At 40.1% G+C, this 21,587-nt stretch overlaps 1 protein-coding gene across 2 annotated transcripts in view; it reads right to left on the minus strand.

The window, feature by feature from the left end:
• LOC128685978 (uncharacterized) overlaps positions 1 to 21,587 on the minus strand; it is a 379,974-nt gene that overhangs the window by 274,680 nt on the left and 83,707 nt on the right. For both annotated transcript variants that reach the window (XM_070083171.1, XM_070083170.1), the window contains exons 13-18: positions 10,290 to 10,491; positions 8,977 to 9,098; positions 8,025 to 8,167; positions 7,211 to 7,391; positions 5,112 to 5,294; positions 787 to 1,126 (exon numbers count right to left, since the gene is read on the minus strand). In XM_070083171.1, the coding sequence (XP_069939272.1) occupies positions 787 to 1,126; positions 5,112 to 5,294; positions 7,211 to 7,391; positions 8,025 to 8,167; positions 8,977 to 9,098; positions 10,290 to 10,491 (1,171 nt within the window). The remainder of the gene's footprint in view (positions 1 to 786; positions 1,127 to 5,111; positions 5,295 to 7,210; positions 7,392 to 8,024; positions 8,168 to 8,976; positions 9,099 to 10,289; positions 10,492 to 21,587) is intronic.

Raw genomic sequence — 21,587 nt, forward strand, 5'->3', positions numbered from 1 at the left:
TTTTGGGTCACCCTGCCTCGGTGGGAGACGGCCAACTTGTTGAGAAAAAAAAATGTGAGTATGTTAGATAGGAGTGAATAAGCTGTTGGAGTGTGAGCAGGGTATTTTGTGAAGGAATTCAGGGAAACTGGTTAGCCGGACCTGAGTCCTGGAGGTGGAAAGCACAATGCCTGCACTTTAAAGGAGGGGTTTGGAATATTTGCTGTTTGGAGTAATATCTGAACTGTTATTTCTGTGTGCTTCTGCAAAGATAGTGATTATGTGTGAATGATGGTGAGTGTTCTTTCTGTTTTGGGCCACCCTGCCTCAGTGGGAAATGGCTGGCATGTTGAGAAAATAAAAACAAAAACTTTCTTCATAGCTACTAGCTGAATTCTTTTGTGATTTAATAATTTATACTCTTTCAGAGGTTGTAGCAGGAGCCAAGTAAAAGGAGTTAGGATAATTATCCCTCTTTGCCCTTTCTCCAACTAATGGGATGTATAAGTCAGAAGTTTGGCATTCTAACCATTGACTTGACACCCTGAATGCCTAAAATTATATGATCAAGCTCATATCAAGAAAAAAGTTACTTACAAACAAGGCAGGTCTTTATTAATGTGACTGCCCACAGGATGAGTGTGTATAATAAGGCTATTAAATTCACTCCTTATGAACTGTTTTCACACACAATGAATGGCCTCACAGTGAGAATTTGTTTATTTGCCAAGGCATTCAAGGTATGAGCACCTGTGTATTTTTAGTATTTCTGCATAATGACTGAAAAATATAATAAGTAAGACTTACGTTTGACCATCGTCAAGTGAGTAGGAGATATAAATCTTCACTTTATCACGGGATGCAGGCATAGAAGTCCATTCCAACTTCAGTCCTCTCTCAACACTATCCATATTTCCTGCTCCTTTTGGACTTCGTCTTCCATCTCCAGTATTCATACTATGACCATCACTATATTTACCACCTCTTCTTTCAAAACCAGCATGTCCTTGCCAGTTACCATCCTTATCTCCAACCTTGGGTAACTGCAGTATACCAAGGCGAGGCTGCTGGAGAGCCCTCACCCACGATATCACTGCTGGGTGAGCATAGTCCAAAAGGCCAGCTTGAGCTGCTTCTTTTGGCAAGTCTGTAGAAGGCACAGAATCAAAAAGTAAATCATGCATGCAAAAACCTAATCTCTGCATTACATAAAAATTTAGCTTTAAAAATAATTATTTTTTTTATGCGAAGTATTGCATTTACCATGCTTTACATTGTATTATAATTATCAGTTTACACTGTGCTATGGGAGCAATGTGTGGCATGAATATTAAGCAGAGAATTTGGGGGCTAAAAATTACAAGACGATGTGGGGTCACCAAGGGCTAAGGAGGGGTTGTTGAGGTGGTTTGGCATGTATAGTGTGTAAAGAGGGATAAGGTTGACAGAGAGGGTGTATAAATCAAGGGTGGGAGGTAGGAGGGGTAGGGGATGTCCTCCACAACTTTCCCCACTTAAAACACATTATATTTCATCTATACAATTTTCCAGCATAATCTCTCCCACAAAAATTTAAAAAAAAAAAAAAAAGTTATACTTTCCAATTAATTGTATTTTGCTTTTTATCTTACGAGAGGTTTTTACAAAGCAGAAGTGTTATAAGAAGAGCAGAGTATATGGAGAGTAAAAGAAAGGTGAAGAGAGTGGTGAGAGAGTGCAAAAGGAGAGCAGATGAAAGAGTGGGAGAGGCACTGTCAAGAAATTTTAATGAAAATAAGAAAAAATTTTGGAGTGAGTTAAACAAGTTAAGAAAGCCTAGGGAAAGTATGGATTTGTCAGTTAAAAACAGAGTAGGGGAGTTAGTAGATGGGGAGAGGGAGGTATTAGGTAGATGGCGAGAATATTTTGAGGAACTTTTAAATGTTAAGGAAGAAAGGGAGGCGGTAATTTCATGCACTGGCCAGGGAGGTATACCATCTTTTAGGAGTGAAGAAGAGCAGAATGTAAGTGTGGTGGAGGTACGTGAGGCATTACGTAGAATGAAAGGGGGTAAAGCAGCTGGAACTGATGGGATCGTGACAGAAATGTTAAAAGCAGGGGGGGATATAGTGTTGGAGTGGTTGGTACTTTTGTTTAATAAATGTATGAAAGAGGGGAAGGTACCTAGGGATTGGCGGAGAGGATGTATAGTCCCTTTATATAAAGGGAAAGGGGACAAAAGAGATTGTAAAAATTATAGAGGAATAAGTTTACAGAGTATACCAGGAAAAGTATACGGTAGGGTTATAATTGAAAGAATTAGAGGTAAGGCAGAATGTAGAATTGCGGACGAGCAAGGAGGCTTCAGAGTGGGTAGGGGATGTGTAGATCAAGTGTTTACATTGTAGCATATATGTGAACAGTAATTAGATAAAGCAGGGAAGTTTTTATTGCATTTATGGATTTAGAAAAGGCATATGATAGAGTGGATAGAGGAGCAATGTGGCAGATGTTGCAAGTATATGGAATAGGTGGTAAGTTACTAAATGCTGTAAAGAGCTTTTATGAGGATAGTGAGGCTCAGGTTAGGGTGTGTAGAAGAGAGGGAGAATACTTCCCGGTAAAAGTAGGTCTTAGACAGGGATGTGTAATGTCACCATGGTTGTTTAATATATTTATAGATGGGGTTGTAAAAGAAGTAAATGCTAGGGTGTTCGGGAGAGGGGTGGGATTAAATTATGGGGAATCAAATTCAAAATGGGAATTGACACAGTTACTTTTTGCTGATGATACTGTGCTTATGGGAGATTCTAAAGAAAAATTGCAAAGGTTAGTGGATGAGTTTGAGAATGTGTGTAAAGGTAGAAAGTTGAAAGTGAACATAGAAAAGAGTAAGGTGATGAGGGTATCAAATGATTTAGATAAAGAAAAATTGGATATCAAATTGGGGAGGAGGAGTATGGAAGAAGTGAATGTTTTCAGATACTTAGGAGTTGACGTGTCAGCGGATGGATTTATGAAGGATGAGGTTAATCATAGAATTGATGAGGGAAAAAAGGTGAGTGGTGCGTTGAGGTATATGTGGAGTCAAAAAACGTTATCTATGGAGGCAAAGAAGGGAATGTATGAAAGTATAGTAGTACCAACACTCTTATATGGATGTGAAGCTTGGGTGGTAAATGCAGCAGCGAGGAGACGGTTGGGGGCAGTGGAGATGTCCTGTCTAAGGGCAATGTGTGGTGTAAATATTATGCAGAAAATTCGGAGTGTGGAAATTAGGAGAAGGTGTGGAGTTAATAAAAGCATTAGTCAGAGGGCAGAAGAGGGGTTGTTGAGGTGGTTTGGTCATTTAGAGAGAATGGATCAAAGTAGAATGACATGGAAAGCATATAAATCTATAGGGGAAGGAAAGAGGGGTAGGGGTCGTCCTCGAAAGGGTTGGAAAGAGGTGGTAAAGGAGGTTTTGTGGGTGAGGGGCTTGGACTTCCAGCAAGCGTGCATGAGCGTGTTAGATAGGAGTGAATGGAGACGAATGATACTTGGGACCTGACGATCTGTTGGAGTGTGAGCAGGGTAATATTTAGTGAAGGGATTCAGGGAAACCGGTTATTTTCATATAGTCGGACTTGAGTCCTGGAAATGGGAAGTACAATGCCTGCACTTTAAAGGAGGGGTTTGGGATATTGGCAGTTTGGAGGGATATGTTGTGTATCTCTATACGTATATGCTTCTAAACTGTTGTATCCTGAGCACCTCTGCAAAAGCAGTGATAATGTGTGAGTGTGGTGAAAGTGTTGAATGATGATGAAAGTATTTTCTTTTTGGGGATTTTCTTTCTTTTTTTTGGGTCACCCTGCCTCGGTGGAAGACGACCGACTTGTTGAAAAAAAAAAAAAAAATATATTTGATACACTGAAGGCTCAGTAGAAAGCCACTAATTATGCAAATGCATTTTGGATGTTCTAATCATAAGGCTTACATACTTCTTAAATTTAGACCTAATCATATTACCTGCTGTTTTATGCATAAATTACCTAAAACCATAATGCAATCTAGATACTTGAAGTATTTATCAATAAAATACTGCAGTTAAGAGTATGAATGGTATGTGCAAGCTGACAGTCTATTTAGTTAACTGAGCACATTTGCATTGTTTGGATGTTTGTGTGTTCATTTACCTAAATACTAGTTGAGTGCAATTTAATTTTTAAGGTATCACTGGGTAACTATCTAGCTAATTTACCCAACATGCACTTATAAAAATTTTCTTCCATATATTATCCAGCTGGTAGTACTGTACATATTTTTAATTAATTTATTTTATATCAATTTATAATAATTATACATTTTCATTCAAAATCTCAAAATACTCAAGCACTCTTTGTTAGATAAACACACTAAAAAACAAGCCTTTACAAAGTTCATCACATCAGACAGTACATAACTATAGTGACATTTATATATGTACTTTGGGGGTGAGAAAGAGAGGTATACAAAAGCACACAGATACCCCCACCTTTTAAGGCAAATAAGTGCTCAAGAGGAAGGGACCCTAGGCCAAGTTCACATGAAAATGTTTTTATTATATAAAATTATGTACAATACGAGTGATGGGACCTGCCAACATATTAATACCCTTGTTTTGCTTGATAGTATCAGTTCAAGAATAATGACTTCCTCCAGCCACTATTCATTACATCATTCATGCTTGTTTACCTTATGAAGCCTTTGCCCTACAAGGCCGTCACGTTATATAAGGCAAACAATAAAGTCCGGTCTTAGACAGAATGTCATATTGAAAACTTTCCTGCATAGTGTCTTTCTTACCACCTGTCAGCTTATGCTATTATTTATTCATTTATATATTTTTTCATGTACGTATTCAGAAATAGTTAATATTTTAAAAATACAATCTTATAAAATAATATGCTCTTAATTTGAAAACCTATTTATAATTCTTTACGTACAAACAAGGAGAATATGATTATATCTGCTTTTCACAGGATGCTATCAAACTGCTGAAAAATTGCTTTTAATATCGCAAAAACACAGAAGTGTCCAACTGTCTATATGCAGATTTTAACCTCCCTCCTCCCTTTCCCCCCCCAAAAAAAAAAAACTGGTGAAGAATGAACAGTTTTTAAGCTACTCACCAGCTCCCTGTTCCCATGCCTGCCAGTAGTGCTCATCTTCACATGTTACATTGACCATTTCTGAAAGCTTGAGAGTCTTGGACGCAGCCTGCTTAAGGGAGATTCTGAGAGCTGAATCTGCTAACAGAACAGCTGGCAACTCTGGTGCTACTAGCTGCACAATTATTCTCTGAATTCCAGACCCTGCCAATTAAAAACTCTAATAGTAACAGAAAAAATTCCAAACTTATCATCAATAATATGCAGATAGTAAAAATAAAATAACTTACATAAAGAAGACAACAAGAGGCAGTAAAATATCCTTAGTCTTAGAAACTAGAATAAATGATAGTACAACACTTTAATAGAACAGTAAGACTGCCGTATCTGCAGGTCTGGTTGTTATCTGTGGTTTTCCCTGGACCGAAAATAACCCTTAATTTTGCTTAATAATGACACCAAGGTGCAAAAGATGTGATGGTGACAGTTCTTCACAGCCTAAGGGAAGTCTTGAAGTGCTTCTCATCAGTGAAAAAGTGCCAATTCTTGACTTACTGTGTGTAATTTATCAATTAAAGTTTATGATAGATATGTATGTAAACAAAAAATTACCTAAATATAGGGTTCACTACTATCCACAATTTCAGGCATCCGAGGAAGGTCTTGGAACTTATCCCTCGCAGATACGGGGGTCCTGCTATATAATAATACTATAGACATCATCTTTAACTATCAAGTATATTCTTCAACCGGAGTTGTAAGTATACTACAATTAATGAAAGAAAAAGGAACAATGCTGTGACTTGTCAAACCCTGTGCAAAAAAAAAAAAAAAAAAAAAAAAAAACACACACAGGAGAGAGAGATGCTTATCATGATGTTTCTGTCCATCTTGAACCAACCAGGATGCACCAAAATGTCATCATAAGCTTTAATTATCTTACAGGAGAAGCAAAGGGGATATGATCACAACCTAAAAATATTAAGGGACACAATGTAAAAAAGGATAAGCTCTGAACTAGTAATAAAAGAAGGAGCGTGGATGGAAATCACATACCCAAATAAGCCACAGGAATATTAGGAAAAATTTATCAATATAACAATAGTAAATATAAAACACAGTTAAAGTAAATTCTATATGGGGGTATAAAAATAGATACAGCTTTGTATTATTAGGTTCAATCATATTAGTCAGATGACAGTTAAAAGCCATGACTGAGAGCTGGCACTCGCTTCCTACAAACTAAAATATGTCGTTATGAATACTGAAGGTAAGCATTTACATTGTATTGTAAAAACAAGAGTTACCAGGGACTTGTGATATCTTAATACTGTATATATAATATGTGATTCTTTACAGTTTTACTCTTTTACTATCCTTAAAGATTTATTAGTAATACTAGTACCATCTAACTTACGACCGAGCTTGGTTCCGACGAACCGGTCATAAGTCAAAATGGACACAAGTTGTACCTTTGAAAATTGCCAATATACTGGGTAGGGAATGATGTCAAACCTTTGAGCATTTTTCCATCTTGGCAACTGGGTCTTCATGTTTCTTTGTGATAATTGTCGACTTCATAGGGGCTGAAGATTTCACTGCTTCTTTGATGCGCTCTAAGTATTGTCGACAGTGGAATGGGAGAGCTGAAGATCACGAGAAATGCTGTTGACGTTTTTTCCATCCTCATACTGTTTAATTACTTTCATCTTCTGGTCGAGAGTAAGAGCCTTTCTTGCCTTTCTGCCACTAGCTCCAGTGTAAGATTCAGACTTCCTCTTAGGGGCCATGGGGAAATTTACTGTCCAGGTACATATATACAGTACAGCACAGTTAATACAGTATGATGCTGCTGATAGGGCAGGGTAACTCAAAGTGATGCTGCCTGAGTGATGTGAGAGCTCTCCCGAGATGGCGAATTGCCACTAGTGGTCAACTGTCATATGGCGGTATGCATCAGCTCACCCAGCCCTGTTGCCAGTCACACGGTCATAAGTACGAGTGGTCCTATGTCGAGCAGGTTGCAAGTCAATGGTACTAGTGATAATAGTTGCAGTAGTAAAATGTGAATAAATTAATTTTAATGTTTTGATTTTCACAGACAGGAAACCCAGACTTACCAGTCTCTGTCATATTGATAAAATCAAGTCCAAAGGCATAAGTTTGAGGATGAGGCTTAAAGCGTATGTAGTGTCCAGGTGTCAGCAGTGAAGTTGGCTCCACATGCACCCACACACTGGATGAATCACCCCGGTGCATCCACGTACCAAACCATTTTGTCAAATTTTTCACTGTGAAGACCTAAGAGACAATTCATCTATCAATGCAAATAGAAAGGTCAGGCAAGATATTGTCAAAGATGATAATATACAGAAAGGTCGAGGTGAACTATAGGACCTAGCCCGAGCCGAGCAGATGACAGTAGTATATAAATAAGAACATAAGAAAGGAGGAATACTGCAGTAGGCCTGTTGGCCCATACTAGGCAGGTCCTTTACAATTCATCCCACTAACAAACATTTGACCAACCCGATTTTCAATGCCACCCAAGAAACAAGCTCCGATGTGCAAGTCCCTCTCAAATCCAACCCCTCCCACTCATGTACTTATCCAACCTAAATTTGAAACTACCCAAAGTCCTAGCCTCAATAACCCAACTAGGTAGACTGTTCTACTCATCAACTACCCTATTTCCAAACCAATACTTTCCTATGTCCTTTCTAAATCTAAACTTATCTAATTTAAATCCATTACTGCGGGTTCTCTCTTGGAGAGATATCCTCACGACCTTGTTAATATCCCCTTTATTAATACCTATCTTCCACTTATACACTGGGACATTGTAATACAAAATACCACAGTGACGTCACAAATTATTTTAAATGAACAAGACATTTAATTTTTAGCGAAGACTTTAGCACATATTCCACTAACCACAGCAGGTGTGTCACCAAAGTTGGGGGAAGCAGTTTTGAACATCTCAGAAATGATGACTTTACTGTCAACTGCATCACTGTTATTGTTAGCAGACACCCTCAGTGGCCCAGGTAGTGTCCAGGGCGCCCCGCTCGTACTAACTGCAACAATACAAGAATAATAGTTATTAGATAAAAATCAAGATAGTTAAAAAAAATGTTATTCAAGACAATAATGGTAAGTGGTTCATAGAACAGAATGGGCAATTCAAGAGCAAAAAAACCTGAGTTTACATACTAGTAAATTAGTGAAATTAAGAAAAAGGATTAATAATGAAAGTAAAAATTATTATGGGTTAAGAAAAATATCTTGAAGAATATTCAAGGTAAAATACAGGTGATACATAATGTACAGTTCCTGTGCTCTGAAGGAGGGGTGTTAATGTTGCAGTTTTATAACTGCAGTGTAAGAGCACCTCTGGCAAGACAGTGATAGAGTTGATGACTATATACATATGATAATTATAATGAGAAGTATATATCTCTCAGTGCACATTAATTATAAAAGCTGAAGTTACTTAAGGCATTCTTAATGTTAGCTTCTACATGGAATGTAGCCTTAATGACTCTGATATAGCTGATTATTATCATAATTATTTTAATGAAGAAGAAGCTGATATAGCCGAGATCCCTCAAACTTAACAAATTATAACCGATTACTGTACATAGAGCACTTATTTACCATCAAGTTTATTTCCTGATTGTTTTAGTATGCATTACATACCACTCCTTTATTACAAGTAAACTACATTATTATGTACCTCAAAGAAATAAAAATTATATTTGTATTAAGATATGATAAATCTGCCATTATTTTAAGAACCTTAAGCCAATGCTGTGCTAAGTACCCAACAAAGCACAATAACTTAGAGTAAGTGAGGGTACTTGTTAGAAGAAATATGAAGGCTCACCAAATTCGCAGTCATTTTTGGGTCCACACTTGCCAGTAGATACACAGTATACAGATTCAGGGACACAGACCTTGGCACAGCTCTCACCCAGCCATTGGCAAGTTCTGGTCAGTGGACAGTACCTGGGATCATAAACGACATATACTGGCATATGTTTTACTGGACCACATTGTAGTACAGTACTAGTTTTTAGAACTGAAAGTTTGTATTAAATTTCTCTTCTCTTCTCACTATGCCTGAGTCTCTCTGAGTCAGTCTGTCTGTCTGTCTGTCTGTCTGTCTGTCTCTCAATTCAAATTCAATTCAATTCTCTATAAGGATTACAATGCTGAGTTTACAGAATTTGGTTACTGTGTGGTTTACATGTAGTAAAATAATGATTACAGAGTGTACCACAAGAACACCTAGCATGGCTAGGCATTTCGGGCAGACTTACTTTAATTCTTAATTTTAAAATATTACATATTATGAGGTGAGTTGGTATTATGGCTAAGTGACTAAATACTAAAGACTAAATACTCTCTCTCTCTCTCTCTCTCTCTCTCTCTCTCTCTCTCTATTATAAATCAATCCATTGTAAGTTAATTTTTGCAAATAAGAATATTTTTATAAATTACGCTTGGTCGTAATCTTTCTCCATAAACATTATGAACAAATTTTCATAAGCATTTACATATTATAATGAACTTCATTACTAATAACTCATTTGACTCATAAGCTACATCTCATCTAATGACCGTATGTATTGTTTTTGTCTTATTAATCATAAGTTAATTTTAAACAATACCCCGGCCGAGATTGAACCCGCGGTCAGAGAGTCTCAAAACTCCAGACCGTCGCGTTAGCCACTGGACTAGCTAGTCACAATAAGATTCGTCCAACTAGGTATATTTCTACACCATAGGAAGGTTAGCATAGGCACCACTGTGACCACAAATACAAGTTTTTACAGACGAATCTCCAGCTAGCGTGGCAGTGACGAACTGTAGCTCAAGTCCCTTCACTGCCGTCAACATGACGTGTCATTACGATTTCGTGAGTCAAGTTAATTTTAAGTTTGCCCAAAATGCACTGCATATAAAGGGCCTTTTGGCATGTACACCCAACTATTATATTTCTTTGTACAAATAAGTATCATGTCAAAATAAATTATTATTATGAAGCATAATCCATTTTAAAATAAGATTTCAATGAAAAAATGACACCAAGTGACTATTATTATTATTATTGTTGTTGTTGTTGTTGTTATAATCATAACTAAGAGCTAAACCCACAAAGATGATACATCTCTGAAGTGACTATTAGTAACTCACAGTGTGCCAAGAGGGCAGTTGGCGACCCCCTTGCGTGTCCTGCAGTGACCCTCACAACAGACAGAGGCGATGGGACAGTCCTGGGGTTCACCACACACTATCCCAGTGTCATATCTGGCCTTCCCCACTACTAAACAGGTCATGTTAATGGTCTTCTTATCTGCATTTCCCGCTGCATCAACACACTGTAGGTGGAGTGTGTCTGCAAAAGAAAGTGATTTACTGTTATTGTCATGGTTAACTGAATTCTCATTCTCACATAATTCACTGTCCCTGGCCACCTAGCACTAAGTAGATACGTGGGTGATAGTTAACTGTTTTAGTTCAGGTTCAGATAGGTTTGCCAGGATGGGTCCTGGCTCAGGTTTTCCCCATGCAGTGACCCGGCAGAGGCTTCCGAAGGAGTGTCGGAGTTTGTACAAGTGATGTACCATTTACAACACACTTCTCATACCAACAATAACTAAACCAACCAGGCTGACTGAGACAAGTGCAACCATAATAGACCACATATGGACCAATATACTAGCCCGCCTTAAATCAGGGATAATCACAGACAGCACTACTGACCACTACCCAACCTTCCTCTTAACAAACATTAGTAAGCCACCACTCGAATACAACAGTTTCATTTAGACTCCATGACGAGGCCTCAACAAGGAATTTCACAGCAGACCTAGAGACTGTTGACTGGCCTACAGAATTCTCCAATGCCAATGGTATTGACGATTGGACAGACATTTTTCTTAACAAAATACTTAGACTATATACTTAACAAAATACTTAGACAAAATACTTAGACGTGGCCCACCAGCGGTGGGCCGCGTGCCCAGAATGCTGCAGGCATTTCCTCTCTGGATCGCAACACTGAGTCTCTGAAAGAGGAAGCTGGTCTCCCTGTGGTCCTTGGTTTCTACGATGAGCTTTTCACCCAGCTCTTTGAGGAACTTTAGAGCACACTAGCCCCATGCTCCAAGGGTCTCCGACCCTATTGGGATGAAGTTATAGCAAGGGGGAAGGTCTTCATATTTGTGGATCTTCTGGTTCTCCCTGTAGCTGGCAGCTCCACCCCCTTCCACTACGGAGTATGACAAGTAGGTGTCTGCCAATGTGGTGGCACAGGTGTAGTCCCTGGCAATATGCTTTCCATCCTTCCAAGGTAGCATAGTGGCTTCATCAGGACGCTTTTGACTTCCGTCAGACCTCTGCACTTGGGGTTCCTGTTGAGCTGGGCAATGGGCTGTGGCGAGGCTTCTCTTCATGATGTCACTGACATCCTCATGTCTGGCATACTTCCCTTCTGCTGTGTGACACACGAGACCATAAAGTCCGAATTGATCAGCTATCGCCCTGCCGCAAATACACCTATGTTCGGTGAGGATGGGGCGGCTAGGTGAAGAGCAACCCCAATCTGAATGGCCTGTGGATCTAGTCGAGTGCCCAAGGAGGAATTGGGAACAGCTAACAGGAAATCTCCTGAGTGTGGTGCCTTCACTGCCAGGAGACGAGCTTTGTCCTTTCCTGAGGTGTTGGAGAGCATTGTGTTGGCGATTTTTTCCATGATCGGTTTGTCCCAGTAGGACTCTTTGTGTTCTTTGGGAGGAGCTGGTCTACTGGAGGAATCTGTAAGGGTGTCCCACCGAATCACTGCTTCAGTAAACCTGGGGTCTTGAGCTCCTACCACATCTCTCAAGCGTTCTGGAACAATCTTCTTGACTAATGCACTGGAAGCCAAACATGAAGACAGAAAAGCAGGTAAAGCAACATGCGTTGCTTTGTGCACCCCTATACCTCCCAGTCGCACTGGGAGGGTTGGCAGATCCCATTGCTGATCCTCGAGTGACAGGTTCAGTGCCTTCTTAAAGGCTGACCTCAGGTGTGCGTCATATTCGTCGAGTGTTGGGTTGTCAAAAGAGGGTGCACACCTCAGGAAGTGAGTCTTGGCATAGTAAGGCACCTTGTGAAGAGATACAGAGCATCATGGGCATCAAGATCACTTATTCTCTCCTCCATTCTCATCAGGTCATTCAATTTGTCCTTGAGGTCAGTGCCGATGGCCTGGTGACCCAGCAGTGCTCCCACAAGGGTACTGTTGGATGGAGTGGTAGTAGAGACTTCTGGGAGGATTCTTCGCACAGCATTATATATATATATGTATATATATATAATCATATATATATATATATATATATATACATATATATATATATATATACATACATATATATATATATATATACATATATACAGTGGACCCCCGGTTAACGATATTTTTTCACTCCATAAGTATGTTCAGGTGCCAGTACTGACCGAATTTATTCCCATAAGGAATATTGTGAAGTAGATTAGTCCATTTCAGACCCCCAAACATACACGTACAAACGCACTTACATAAATACATTAACATAATTGGTCGCATTCGGAGGTAATCGTTATGCGGGGGTCCACTGTATATATATATAATATATACATATATATAATACATATATATAATACATATATATAATACATTATATATATATATATATATATATATATATATATATATATATATATATATATATATATATATATATATATAATATAAATATATATATATATATATATATATATATATAATCTAGTGATACCAGTGAATAGCAGAATACAGTGTTGTAGTAGCAACTAACCAGTATTATAATGGTACTTAGTGGAGTGGAGTGACTTTCATTAGTTTCTTTTTCTTGAAATACGAGACGTTACTGTGAATTTCATATAACCTGTAGTTACCAGCGGTCGCAATATACACAACGAGAAGCAATTATTACTACAGAAAAAGCGTCCTTCCTCCAAAATTTGCACCAGTCAACTATAGTGATAATATAGCATTTATTGTGGTGGAGACGGAAAAACAAAAATAGAAAAGCCAGATACAGCGATTGATAAACAAAGAGGTCGACTGTACGTCATTGTAGGAGCTGCCAGATATCACCGGCTCTTCAACACGCAAGTTATACTTTTGTATCAGTCAAATCACATATTACTCGGGTAGATAATTTCCAGTAGATCCTTCATGTGTTAGCTCAAATCACCGACCAGTATGTTTTAAATAAGTGACCCACTGATCAGAGCAGATCGACTGGTCCGAACCCTTGACTGGTCCGAACCCTTGACTGGTTTCAAACAGTTTCGTTGGACAATAAAGCAGACTGTAAACGGATGGGTTTGTAGGCGCCCTTATAAACACAAACATTAAAAATCAGGAACGTGACGGTAAGCTGTCCAATATACAAAAAGAGTTAGAAACAGAAATACAAATAGCTAGAGCTTCATTTAAGGTTATTAATATAATATTCAAGAGGTTGCTAGTAGACTTGCAGTAAATCAACCATTCAAATCATTATGAAGCTGTGTGTAGTCTGTGGTCAGTCAAACAAACGGGCTACCACATGGATAAATTGTCATTTTTGTGGAAATTGGTGTCACGCTCCTTGTGCAGATATCCCAGAACTAGCTACAAGCAGTATTAAAACAGAGAAGTGTTTTTGGGTATGCCCAAATGAGGAAAATCTGTGGACTAAAATCACAAGGGTATTAAAAGAGGATAACATCAAAGCTGCTTTCATAGAAAACCTGGAAGCTTTCTACAACAGATGGGAACATAAAAAGTCCGGGCTGAATGGTACTGCCCTTGATACTGGCCATGTAGTCACAAACTGTAAGGCTGGAGGTGATGTCCTGGTAGTCAGTAAATGTGGGGCTGATAGTGCTGTCCTGGGAGACAGTAATGGTGAAGCTGGAGGTGCTGTCCTGGGAGACAGAAATGGTGAAGTTGGAGATATTGTCCTGGGAGACAGTAATGGTGAAGCTGGAGATTTTGTCCAGGTAGTCGGGAATTATACGCAGGAAGGAATACATATAAATGACCTCATAGAGGACAGGAGCCATAGTAGGGAAACAAGTGTAGTCAAAGATAAGATAAAACCAATATTGCAAACCAGAAATACCGCAGGAAATAGCAAACAAGAGGACTCCAATAGCAATAGTGAGGATAAATTACCAAAAACAACTGGTGGGAGCTCCATTGTTGGTGCTAAGGAGGATAGGAATAAGACAGGGAAACATGCACCAACAGGGAATACAGTCACAGAAACCCAAGGCAAACGGAAACCAAGCCTGTGCACATACTATGCACTTGGTATCTGCTGGCATGGGAAATCTGGAAAAACAGATGGGACATGCAACTATGACCACCCTAGAAAATGTCATGCCCATATGACAACAGGAAAATGCAAACTCCCTTCCTGTAAGCTTTTTCACCCTGAAATGTGTACCTCTTCAGTACAGGAAAGACTGTGCTATAACTTAAATTGCCAGGCATACCATCTAAAGGGGACAAAAAGATACAAAACATCCAGGCCATGGGAAAACCTGGGTAGCCACAGCCACTCAAGAGGGAGAGGTTTTTTAGTGCCAGGAAGGAAAAAAAACTGGCAGGAAATGGCAGAAATCGTACACCAAATCCAGTCATTCCTGGAGTGGAACCACAGTCGATGGCCTCCACTCCAAACCAACAGATACAGATACTAATGCCGGAAAAAAAATCCCCCCCCAGTACCAACAATACCACCAGTCCGATAACATTCTTCTTTGCAAATATACAGGGTCTAAAGCCAGCAATAAACAACAAAATACCTTTCATCCGTGGACTGCTTGCAGAGGCAAAGGCAATGTTCGCGGCTTTCACTGAGACCCACATAAAGGATCACTTGGACAACGAAATATGGATCCCAGGTTACAACCTATACAGATGTGACAGAGTGAACAGGCAAAAGGGGGGGGTTGGCCTGTACATTGCAGAGTCACTTGTTTGCACAGAACTGCTTAATGCCTCAAATGACGTAGTGGAAGTTTTAGCAGTAAAGGTCGAGAACCAAAACCTAGTCATTGTGGTAGTCTACAAGCCTCCGGATGCAACATCCCAGCAATTCCAGGAACAGCTGTTAAAAATTGACCACTGTCTGGAAAATCTTCCAGCTCCTGCACCCAACATCTTGCTCCTGGGGGATTTCAACTTAAGGCACCTAAAATGGAGGAATATAGCAAATAATATTGTTGCAGTAATAACACCAGGAGGCAGCTCTGATGAAAACTCACACTCACACGAGCTTTTAAATCTCTGCACAAAATTCAATTTAAACCAGCAAATAATAGAGCCTACTAGACTGGAGAATACACTAGACCTCATCTTCACTAACAATGATGATCTGATAAGAAATGTCACCATATCAAAAACAATATACTCAGATCACAACATAATTGAGGTTCAGACATGTATGCGTGGAGCCCCAGACCGACAAAATGAGACTAGTCACGAGGGAGCATTCACCAAATTCAACTTCAATAACAAAAACATAAAGTGGGACCAAGTAAACCAAGTCCTAACCGATATAAGCTGGGAAGATATACTAAGCAACACAGACCCAAACTTATGCCTAGAACAGATTAACTCGGTGGCACTCGATGTATGCACAAGGCTTATTCCTCTAAGAAAAAGGAGGAGTAGATGTAAAATAGAAAGAGACAGGCGCTCCCTTTACAGGCGACGGAAAAGAATAACAGAGCGGCTAAAAGAGGTCAATATATCAGAAATGCGCAGGGAGACACTGGTCAGAGAAATAGCAAGCATCGAACTTAAGCTAAAAGAATCCTTTAGGAGTCAGGAATCGCGGGAAGAACTAAAAGCCATAAATGAAATCGAAAGAAACCCAAAGTATTTCTTCTCCTATGCCAAATCAAAATCGAGAACAACGTCCAGTATTGGGCCCCTACTTAAACAAGATGGGTCCTACACAGATGACAGCAAGGAAATGAGTGAGCTACTCAAGTCCCAATATGACTCAGTTTTTAGCAAGCCGCTAACCAGACTGAGAGTCGAAGATCAAAATGAATTTTTTATGAGAGAGCCACAAAATTTGATTAACACAAGCCTATCCGATGTTATCCTGACGCCAAATGACTTCGAACAGGCGATAAATGACATGCCCATGCACTCTGCCCCAGGGCCAGACTCATGGAACTCTGTGTTCATCAAGAACTGCAAGAAGCCCCTATCACGAGCCTTTTCCATCCTATGGAGAGGGAGCATGGACACGGGGGTCGTCCCTCAGTTACTAAAAACAACAGACATAGCCCCACTCCACAAAGGGGGCAGTAAAGCAACAGCAAAGAACTACAGACCAATAGCACTAACATCCCATATCATAAAAATCTTTGAAAGGGTCCTAAGAAGCAAGATCACCACCCATCTAGAAACCCATCAGTTACACAACCCAGGGCAACATGGGTTTAGAACAGGTCGCTCCTGTCTGTCTCAACTACTGGATCACTACGACAAGGTCCTAAATGCACTAGAAGACAAAAAGAATGCAGATGTAATATATACAGACTTTGCAAAAGCCTTCGACAAGTGTGACCATGGCGTAATAGCGCACAAAATGCGCGCTAAAGGAATAACAGGAAAAGTTGGTCGATGGATCTATAATTTCCTCACTAACAGAACACAGAGAGTAGTCGTCAACAGAGTAAAGTCCGAGGCAGCTACGGTGAAAAGCTCTGTTCCACAAGGCACAGTACTAGCTCCCATCTTGTTCCTCATCCTCATATCCGACATAGACAAGGATGTCAGCCACAGCACCGTGTCTTCCTTTGCAGATGACACCCGAATCTGCATGACAGTGTCTTCCATTGCAGACACTGCAAGGCTCCAGGCGGACATCAACCAAATCTTTCAGTGGGCTGCAGAAAACAATATGAAGTTCAACGATGAGAAATTTCAATTACTCAGATATGGTAAACATGAGGAAATTAAATCTTCATCAGAGTACAAAACAAATTCTGGCCACAAAATAGAGCGAAACACCAACGTCAAAGACCTGGGAGTGATTATGTCGGAGGATCTCACCTTCAAGGACCATAACATTGTATCAATCGCATCTGCTAGAAAAATGACAGGATGGATAATGAGAACCTTCAAAACTAGGGAGGCCAAGCCCATGATGACACTCTTCAGGTCACTTGTTCTATCTAGGCTGGAATATTGCTGCACTCTAACAGCACCTTTCAAGGCAGGTGAAATTGCCGACCTAGAAAATGTACAGAGAACTTTCACGGCGCGCATAACGGAGATAAAACACCTCAATTACTGGGAGCGCTTGAGGTTTCTAAACCTGTATTCCCTGGAACGCAGGAGGGAGAGATACATGATTATATACACCTGGAAAATCCTAGAGGGACTAGTACCGAACTTGCACACGAAAATCACTCACTACGAAAGCAAAAGACTTGGCAGACGATGCACCATCCCCCCAATGAAAAGCAGGGGTGTCACTAGCACGTTAAGAGACCATACAATAAGTGTCAGGGGACCGAGACTGTTCAACTGCCTCCCAGCACACATAAGGGGGATTACCAACAGACCCCTGGCAGTCTTCAAGCTGGCACTGGACAAGCACCTAAAGTCAGTTCCTGATCAGCCGGGCTGTGGCTCGTACGTTGGTTTGCGTGCAGCCAGCAGCAACAGCCTGGTTGATCAGGCGCTGATCCACCAGGAGGCCTGGTCACAGACCGGGCCGCGGGGGCGTTGACCCCCGAAACTCTCTCCCGGTATTATCCAGGTATAATATAAATATATATATATATATATATATATATATATATATATATATATATATATATATATATTTTATATATATATATATATTTTTATATATATATATATATATATTATATATATATATATATATATATATACATACATATAAATATATATATATATATATATATATATATATATATATATATATATATATATATATATATAAAAATATATAAATATATATATATATATATTAAAATATATATATATAAAAATATATATATATATATAAAATATATATATATATATATATATATAAAATATATATATATATATATATATATATATATATATATATATATATATATATATATATATATATATATATATATATATATATATATATATATATATATATATATATATATATATATATATATATATATATATTCTCCATGGGGAAGTGGAACAGAATTCTTCCTCCGTAAGCCATGCGTGTCGTAAGAGGCGACAAAAATGCCGGGAGCAAGGGGCTAGTAAACTCTTCTCCTGTATATATTACTAAATGTAAAAGGAGAAACTTTTGTTTTTCCTTTTGGGCTGGAATATTTCTGCACACTAACAGCACCTTTCAAGGCAGGTGAAATTGCTGACCTAGAAAATGTACAGAGAACCTTCACGGCGCGCATAACGGAGATAAAACACCTCAATTACTGGGAGCGCTTGAGGTTCCTAAAACTGTATTCCCTGGAATGCAGGCGGGAGAGATACATGATTATATACACCTGGAAAATCCTAGAGGGACTAGTACCGAACTTGCACACGAAAATCACTCACTACGAAAGCAAAAGACTTGGCAGACGATGCAACATCCCCCAATGAAAAGCAGGGGTGTCACTAGCACGTTAAGAGACCATACAATAAGTGTCAGGGGCCCAAGGCTGTTCAACTGCCTCCCAGCATACATAAGGGGGATTACCAACAGACCTTTGGCAGTCTTCAAGCTGGCACTGGACAAGCACCTAAAGTCAGTTCCTGACCAGCCGGGCTGTGGCTCGTACGTTGGTTTGTGTGCAGCCAGCAGCAACAGCCTGGTTGATCAGGCTCTGATCCACCAGGAGGCCTGGTCACAGACCGGGCCGCGGGGGCGTTGACCCCTGGAACTCTCTCCAGGTAAACTCCAGGTAAACACCCTGCCTCGGTGGGATACGGCCGGTGTTTACCTGGAGTTTACCTGGAGAGAGTTCCGGGGGTCAACGCCCCCGTGGCCCGGTCTGTGACCAGGCCTCTTGGTGGATCAGAGCCTGATCAACCAGGCTGTTGCTGCTGGCTGCACGCAAACCAATGTACGAGCCACAGCCGGGCTGATCAGGAACTGACTTTAGGTGCTTGTCCAGTGCCAGCTTGAAGACTGCCAGGGGTCTGTTGGTAATCCCCCTTATGTATGCTGGGAGGCAGTTGAACAGTCTCGGGCCCCTGACACTTATTGTATGGTCTCTTAACGTGCTAGTGACACCCCTGCTTTTCATTGGGGGGATGGTGCATCGTCTGCCAAGTCTTTTGCTTTCGTAGTGAGTGATTTTCGTGTGCAAGTTCGGTACCAGTCCCTCTATACAGATACTAATGCCGGAAAAAAATCCCCCCCCAGTACCAACAATACCACTAGTCCGATAACATTCTTCTTGGCAAATATACAGGGTCTAAAGCCAGCAACAAACAACAAAATACCTTTCATCCGTGGACTGCTTGCAGAGGCAAAGGCAATGTTCGCGGCTTTCCCTGAGATCCACATAAAGGATCACTTGGACAACGAAATATGGATCCCAGGTTACAACCTATACAGATGTGACAGAGTGAACAGGCAAAAGGGGGGGAGGGTTGGCCTGTACATTGCAGAGTCACTTTTTTGCACAGAACTGCTGAATGCCTCAAATGATGTAGTGGAAGTTTTAGCAGTAAAGGTCGAGAACCAAAACCTAGTCATTGTGGTAGTCTACAAGCCTCCGGATGCAACATCCCAGCAATTCCAGGAACAGCTGTTAAAAATTGACCACTGTCTGGAAAATCTTCCAGCTCCTGCACCCAACATCTTGCTCCTGGGGGATTTCAACTTAAGGCACCTAAAATGGAGGAATATAGCAAATAATATTGTTGCAGTAATAACACCAGGAGGCAGCTCTGATGAAAACTCACACTCACGCGAGCTTTTAAATCTCTGCACAAAATTCAATTTAAACCAGCAAATAATAGAGCCTACTAGACTGGAGAATACACTAGACCTCATCTTCACTAACAATGATGATCTGATAAGAAATGTCACCATATCAAAAACAATATACTCAGATCACAACATAATTGGGGTTCAGTCATGTATGCGCGGAGCCCCAGACCGACATAATGAGATTAGTCATGAGGGAGCATTCACCAAATTCAACTTCAATAACAAAAACATAAAGTGGGACCAAGTAAACCAAGTCCTAACTGATATAAGCTGGGAAGATATACTAAGCAACACAGACCCCAACTTATGCCTAGAACAGATTAACTCGGTGGCACTCGATGTATGCACAAGGCTTATTCCTCTAAGAAAAAGGAGGAGTAGATGTAAAATAGAAAGAGACAGGCGCTCCCTTTACAGGCGACGGAAAAGAATAACAGAGCGGCTAAAAGAGGTCAATATATCTGAAATGCGTAGGGAGACACTGGTCAGAGAAATAGCAAGCATCGAACTTAAGCTAAAAGAATCCTTTAGGAGTCAGGAATCGCGGGAAGAACTAAAAGCCATAAATGAAATCGAAAGAAACCCAAAGTATTTCTTCTCCTATGCCAAATCAAAATCGAGAACAATGTCCAGTATTGGGCCCCTACTTAAACAAGATGGGTCCTACACAGATGACAGCAAGGAAATGAGTGAGCTACTCAAGTCCCAATATGACTCAGTTTTTAGCAAGCCGCTAACCAGACTGAGAGTCGAAGATCAAAATTAATTTTTTATGAGAGAGCCACAAAATTTGATTAACACAAGCCTATCCGATGTTATCCTGACGCCAAATGACTTCGAACAGGCGATAAATGACATGCCCATGCACTCTGCCCCAGGGCCAGACTCATGGAACTCTGTGTTCATCAAGAACTGCAAGAAGCCCCTATCACGAGCCTTTTCCATCCTATGGAGAGGGAGCATGGACATGGGGGTCGTCCCACAGTTACTAAAAACAACAGACATAGCCCCACTCCACAAAGGGGGCAGTAAAGCAACAGCAAAGAACTACAGACCAATAGCACTAACATCCCATATCATAAAAATCTTTGAAAGGGTCCTAAGAAGCAAGATCACCACCAATCTAGAAACCCATCAGTTACACAACCCAGGGCAACATGGGTTTAGAACAGGTCGCTCCTGTCTGTCTCAACTATTGGATCACTACGACAAGGTCCTAAATGCACTAGAAGACAAAAAGAATGCAGATGTAATATATACAGACTTTGCAAAAGCCTTCGACAAGTGTGACCATGGCGTAATAGCGCACAAAATGCGTGCTAAAGGAATAACAGGAAAAGTCGGTCGATGGATCTATAATTTCCTCACTAACAGAACACAGAGAGTAGTCGTCAACAGAGTAAAGTCCGAGGCAGCTACGGTGAAAAGCTCTGTTCCACAA

This window comes from Cherax quadricarinatus, chromosome 9, assembly GCF_038502225.1.
Source record: "Cherax quadricarinatus isolate ZL_2023a chromosome 9, ASM3850222v1, whole genome shotgun sequence".
In the NCBI taxonomy this organism is placed as follows: domain Eukaryota; kingdom Metazoa; phylum Arthropoda; class Malacostraca; order Decapoda; family Parastacidae; genus Cherax; species Cherax quadricarinatus.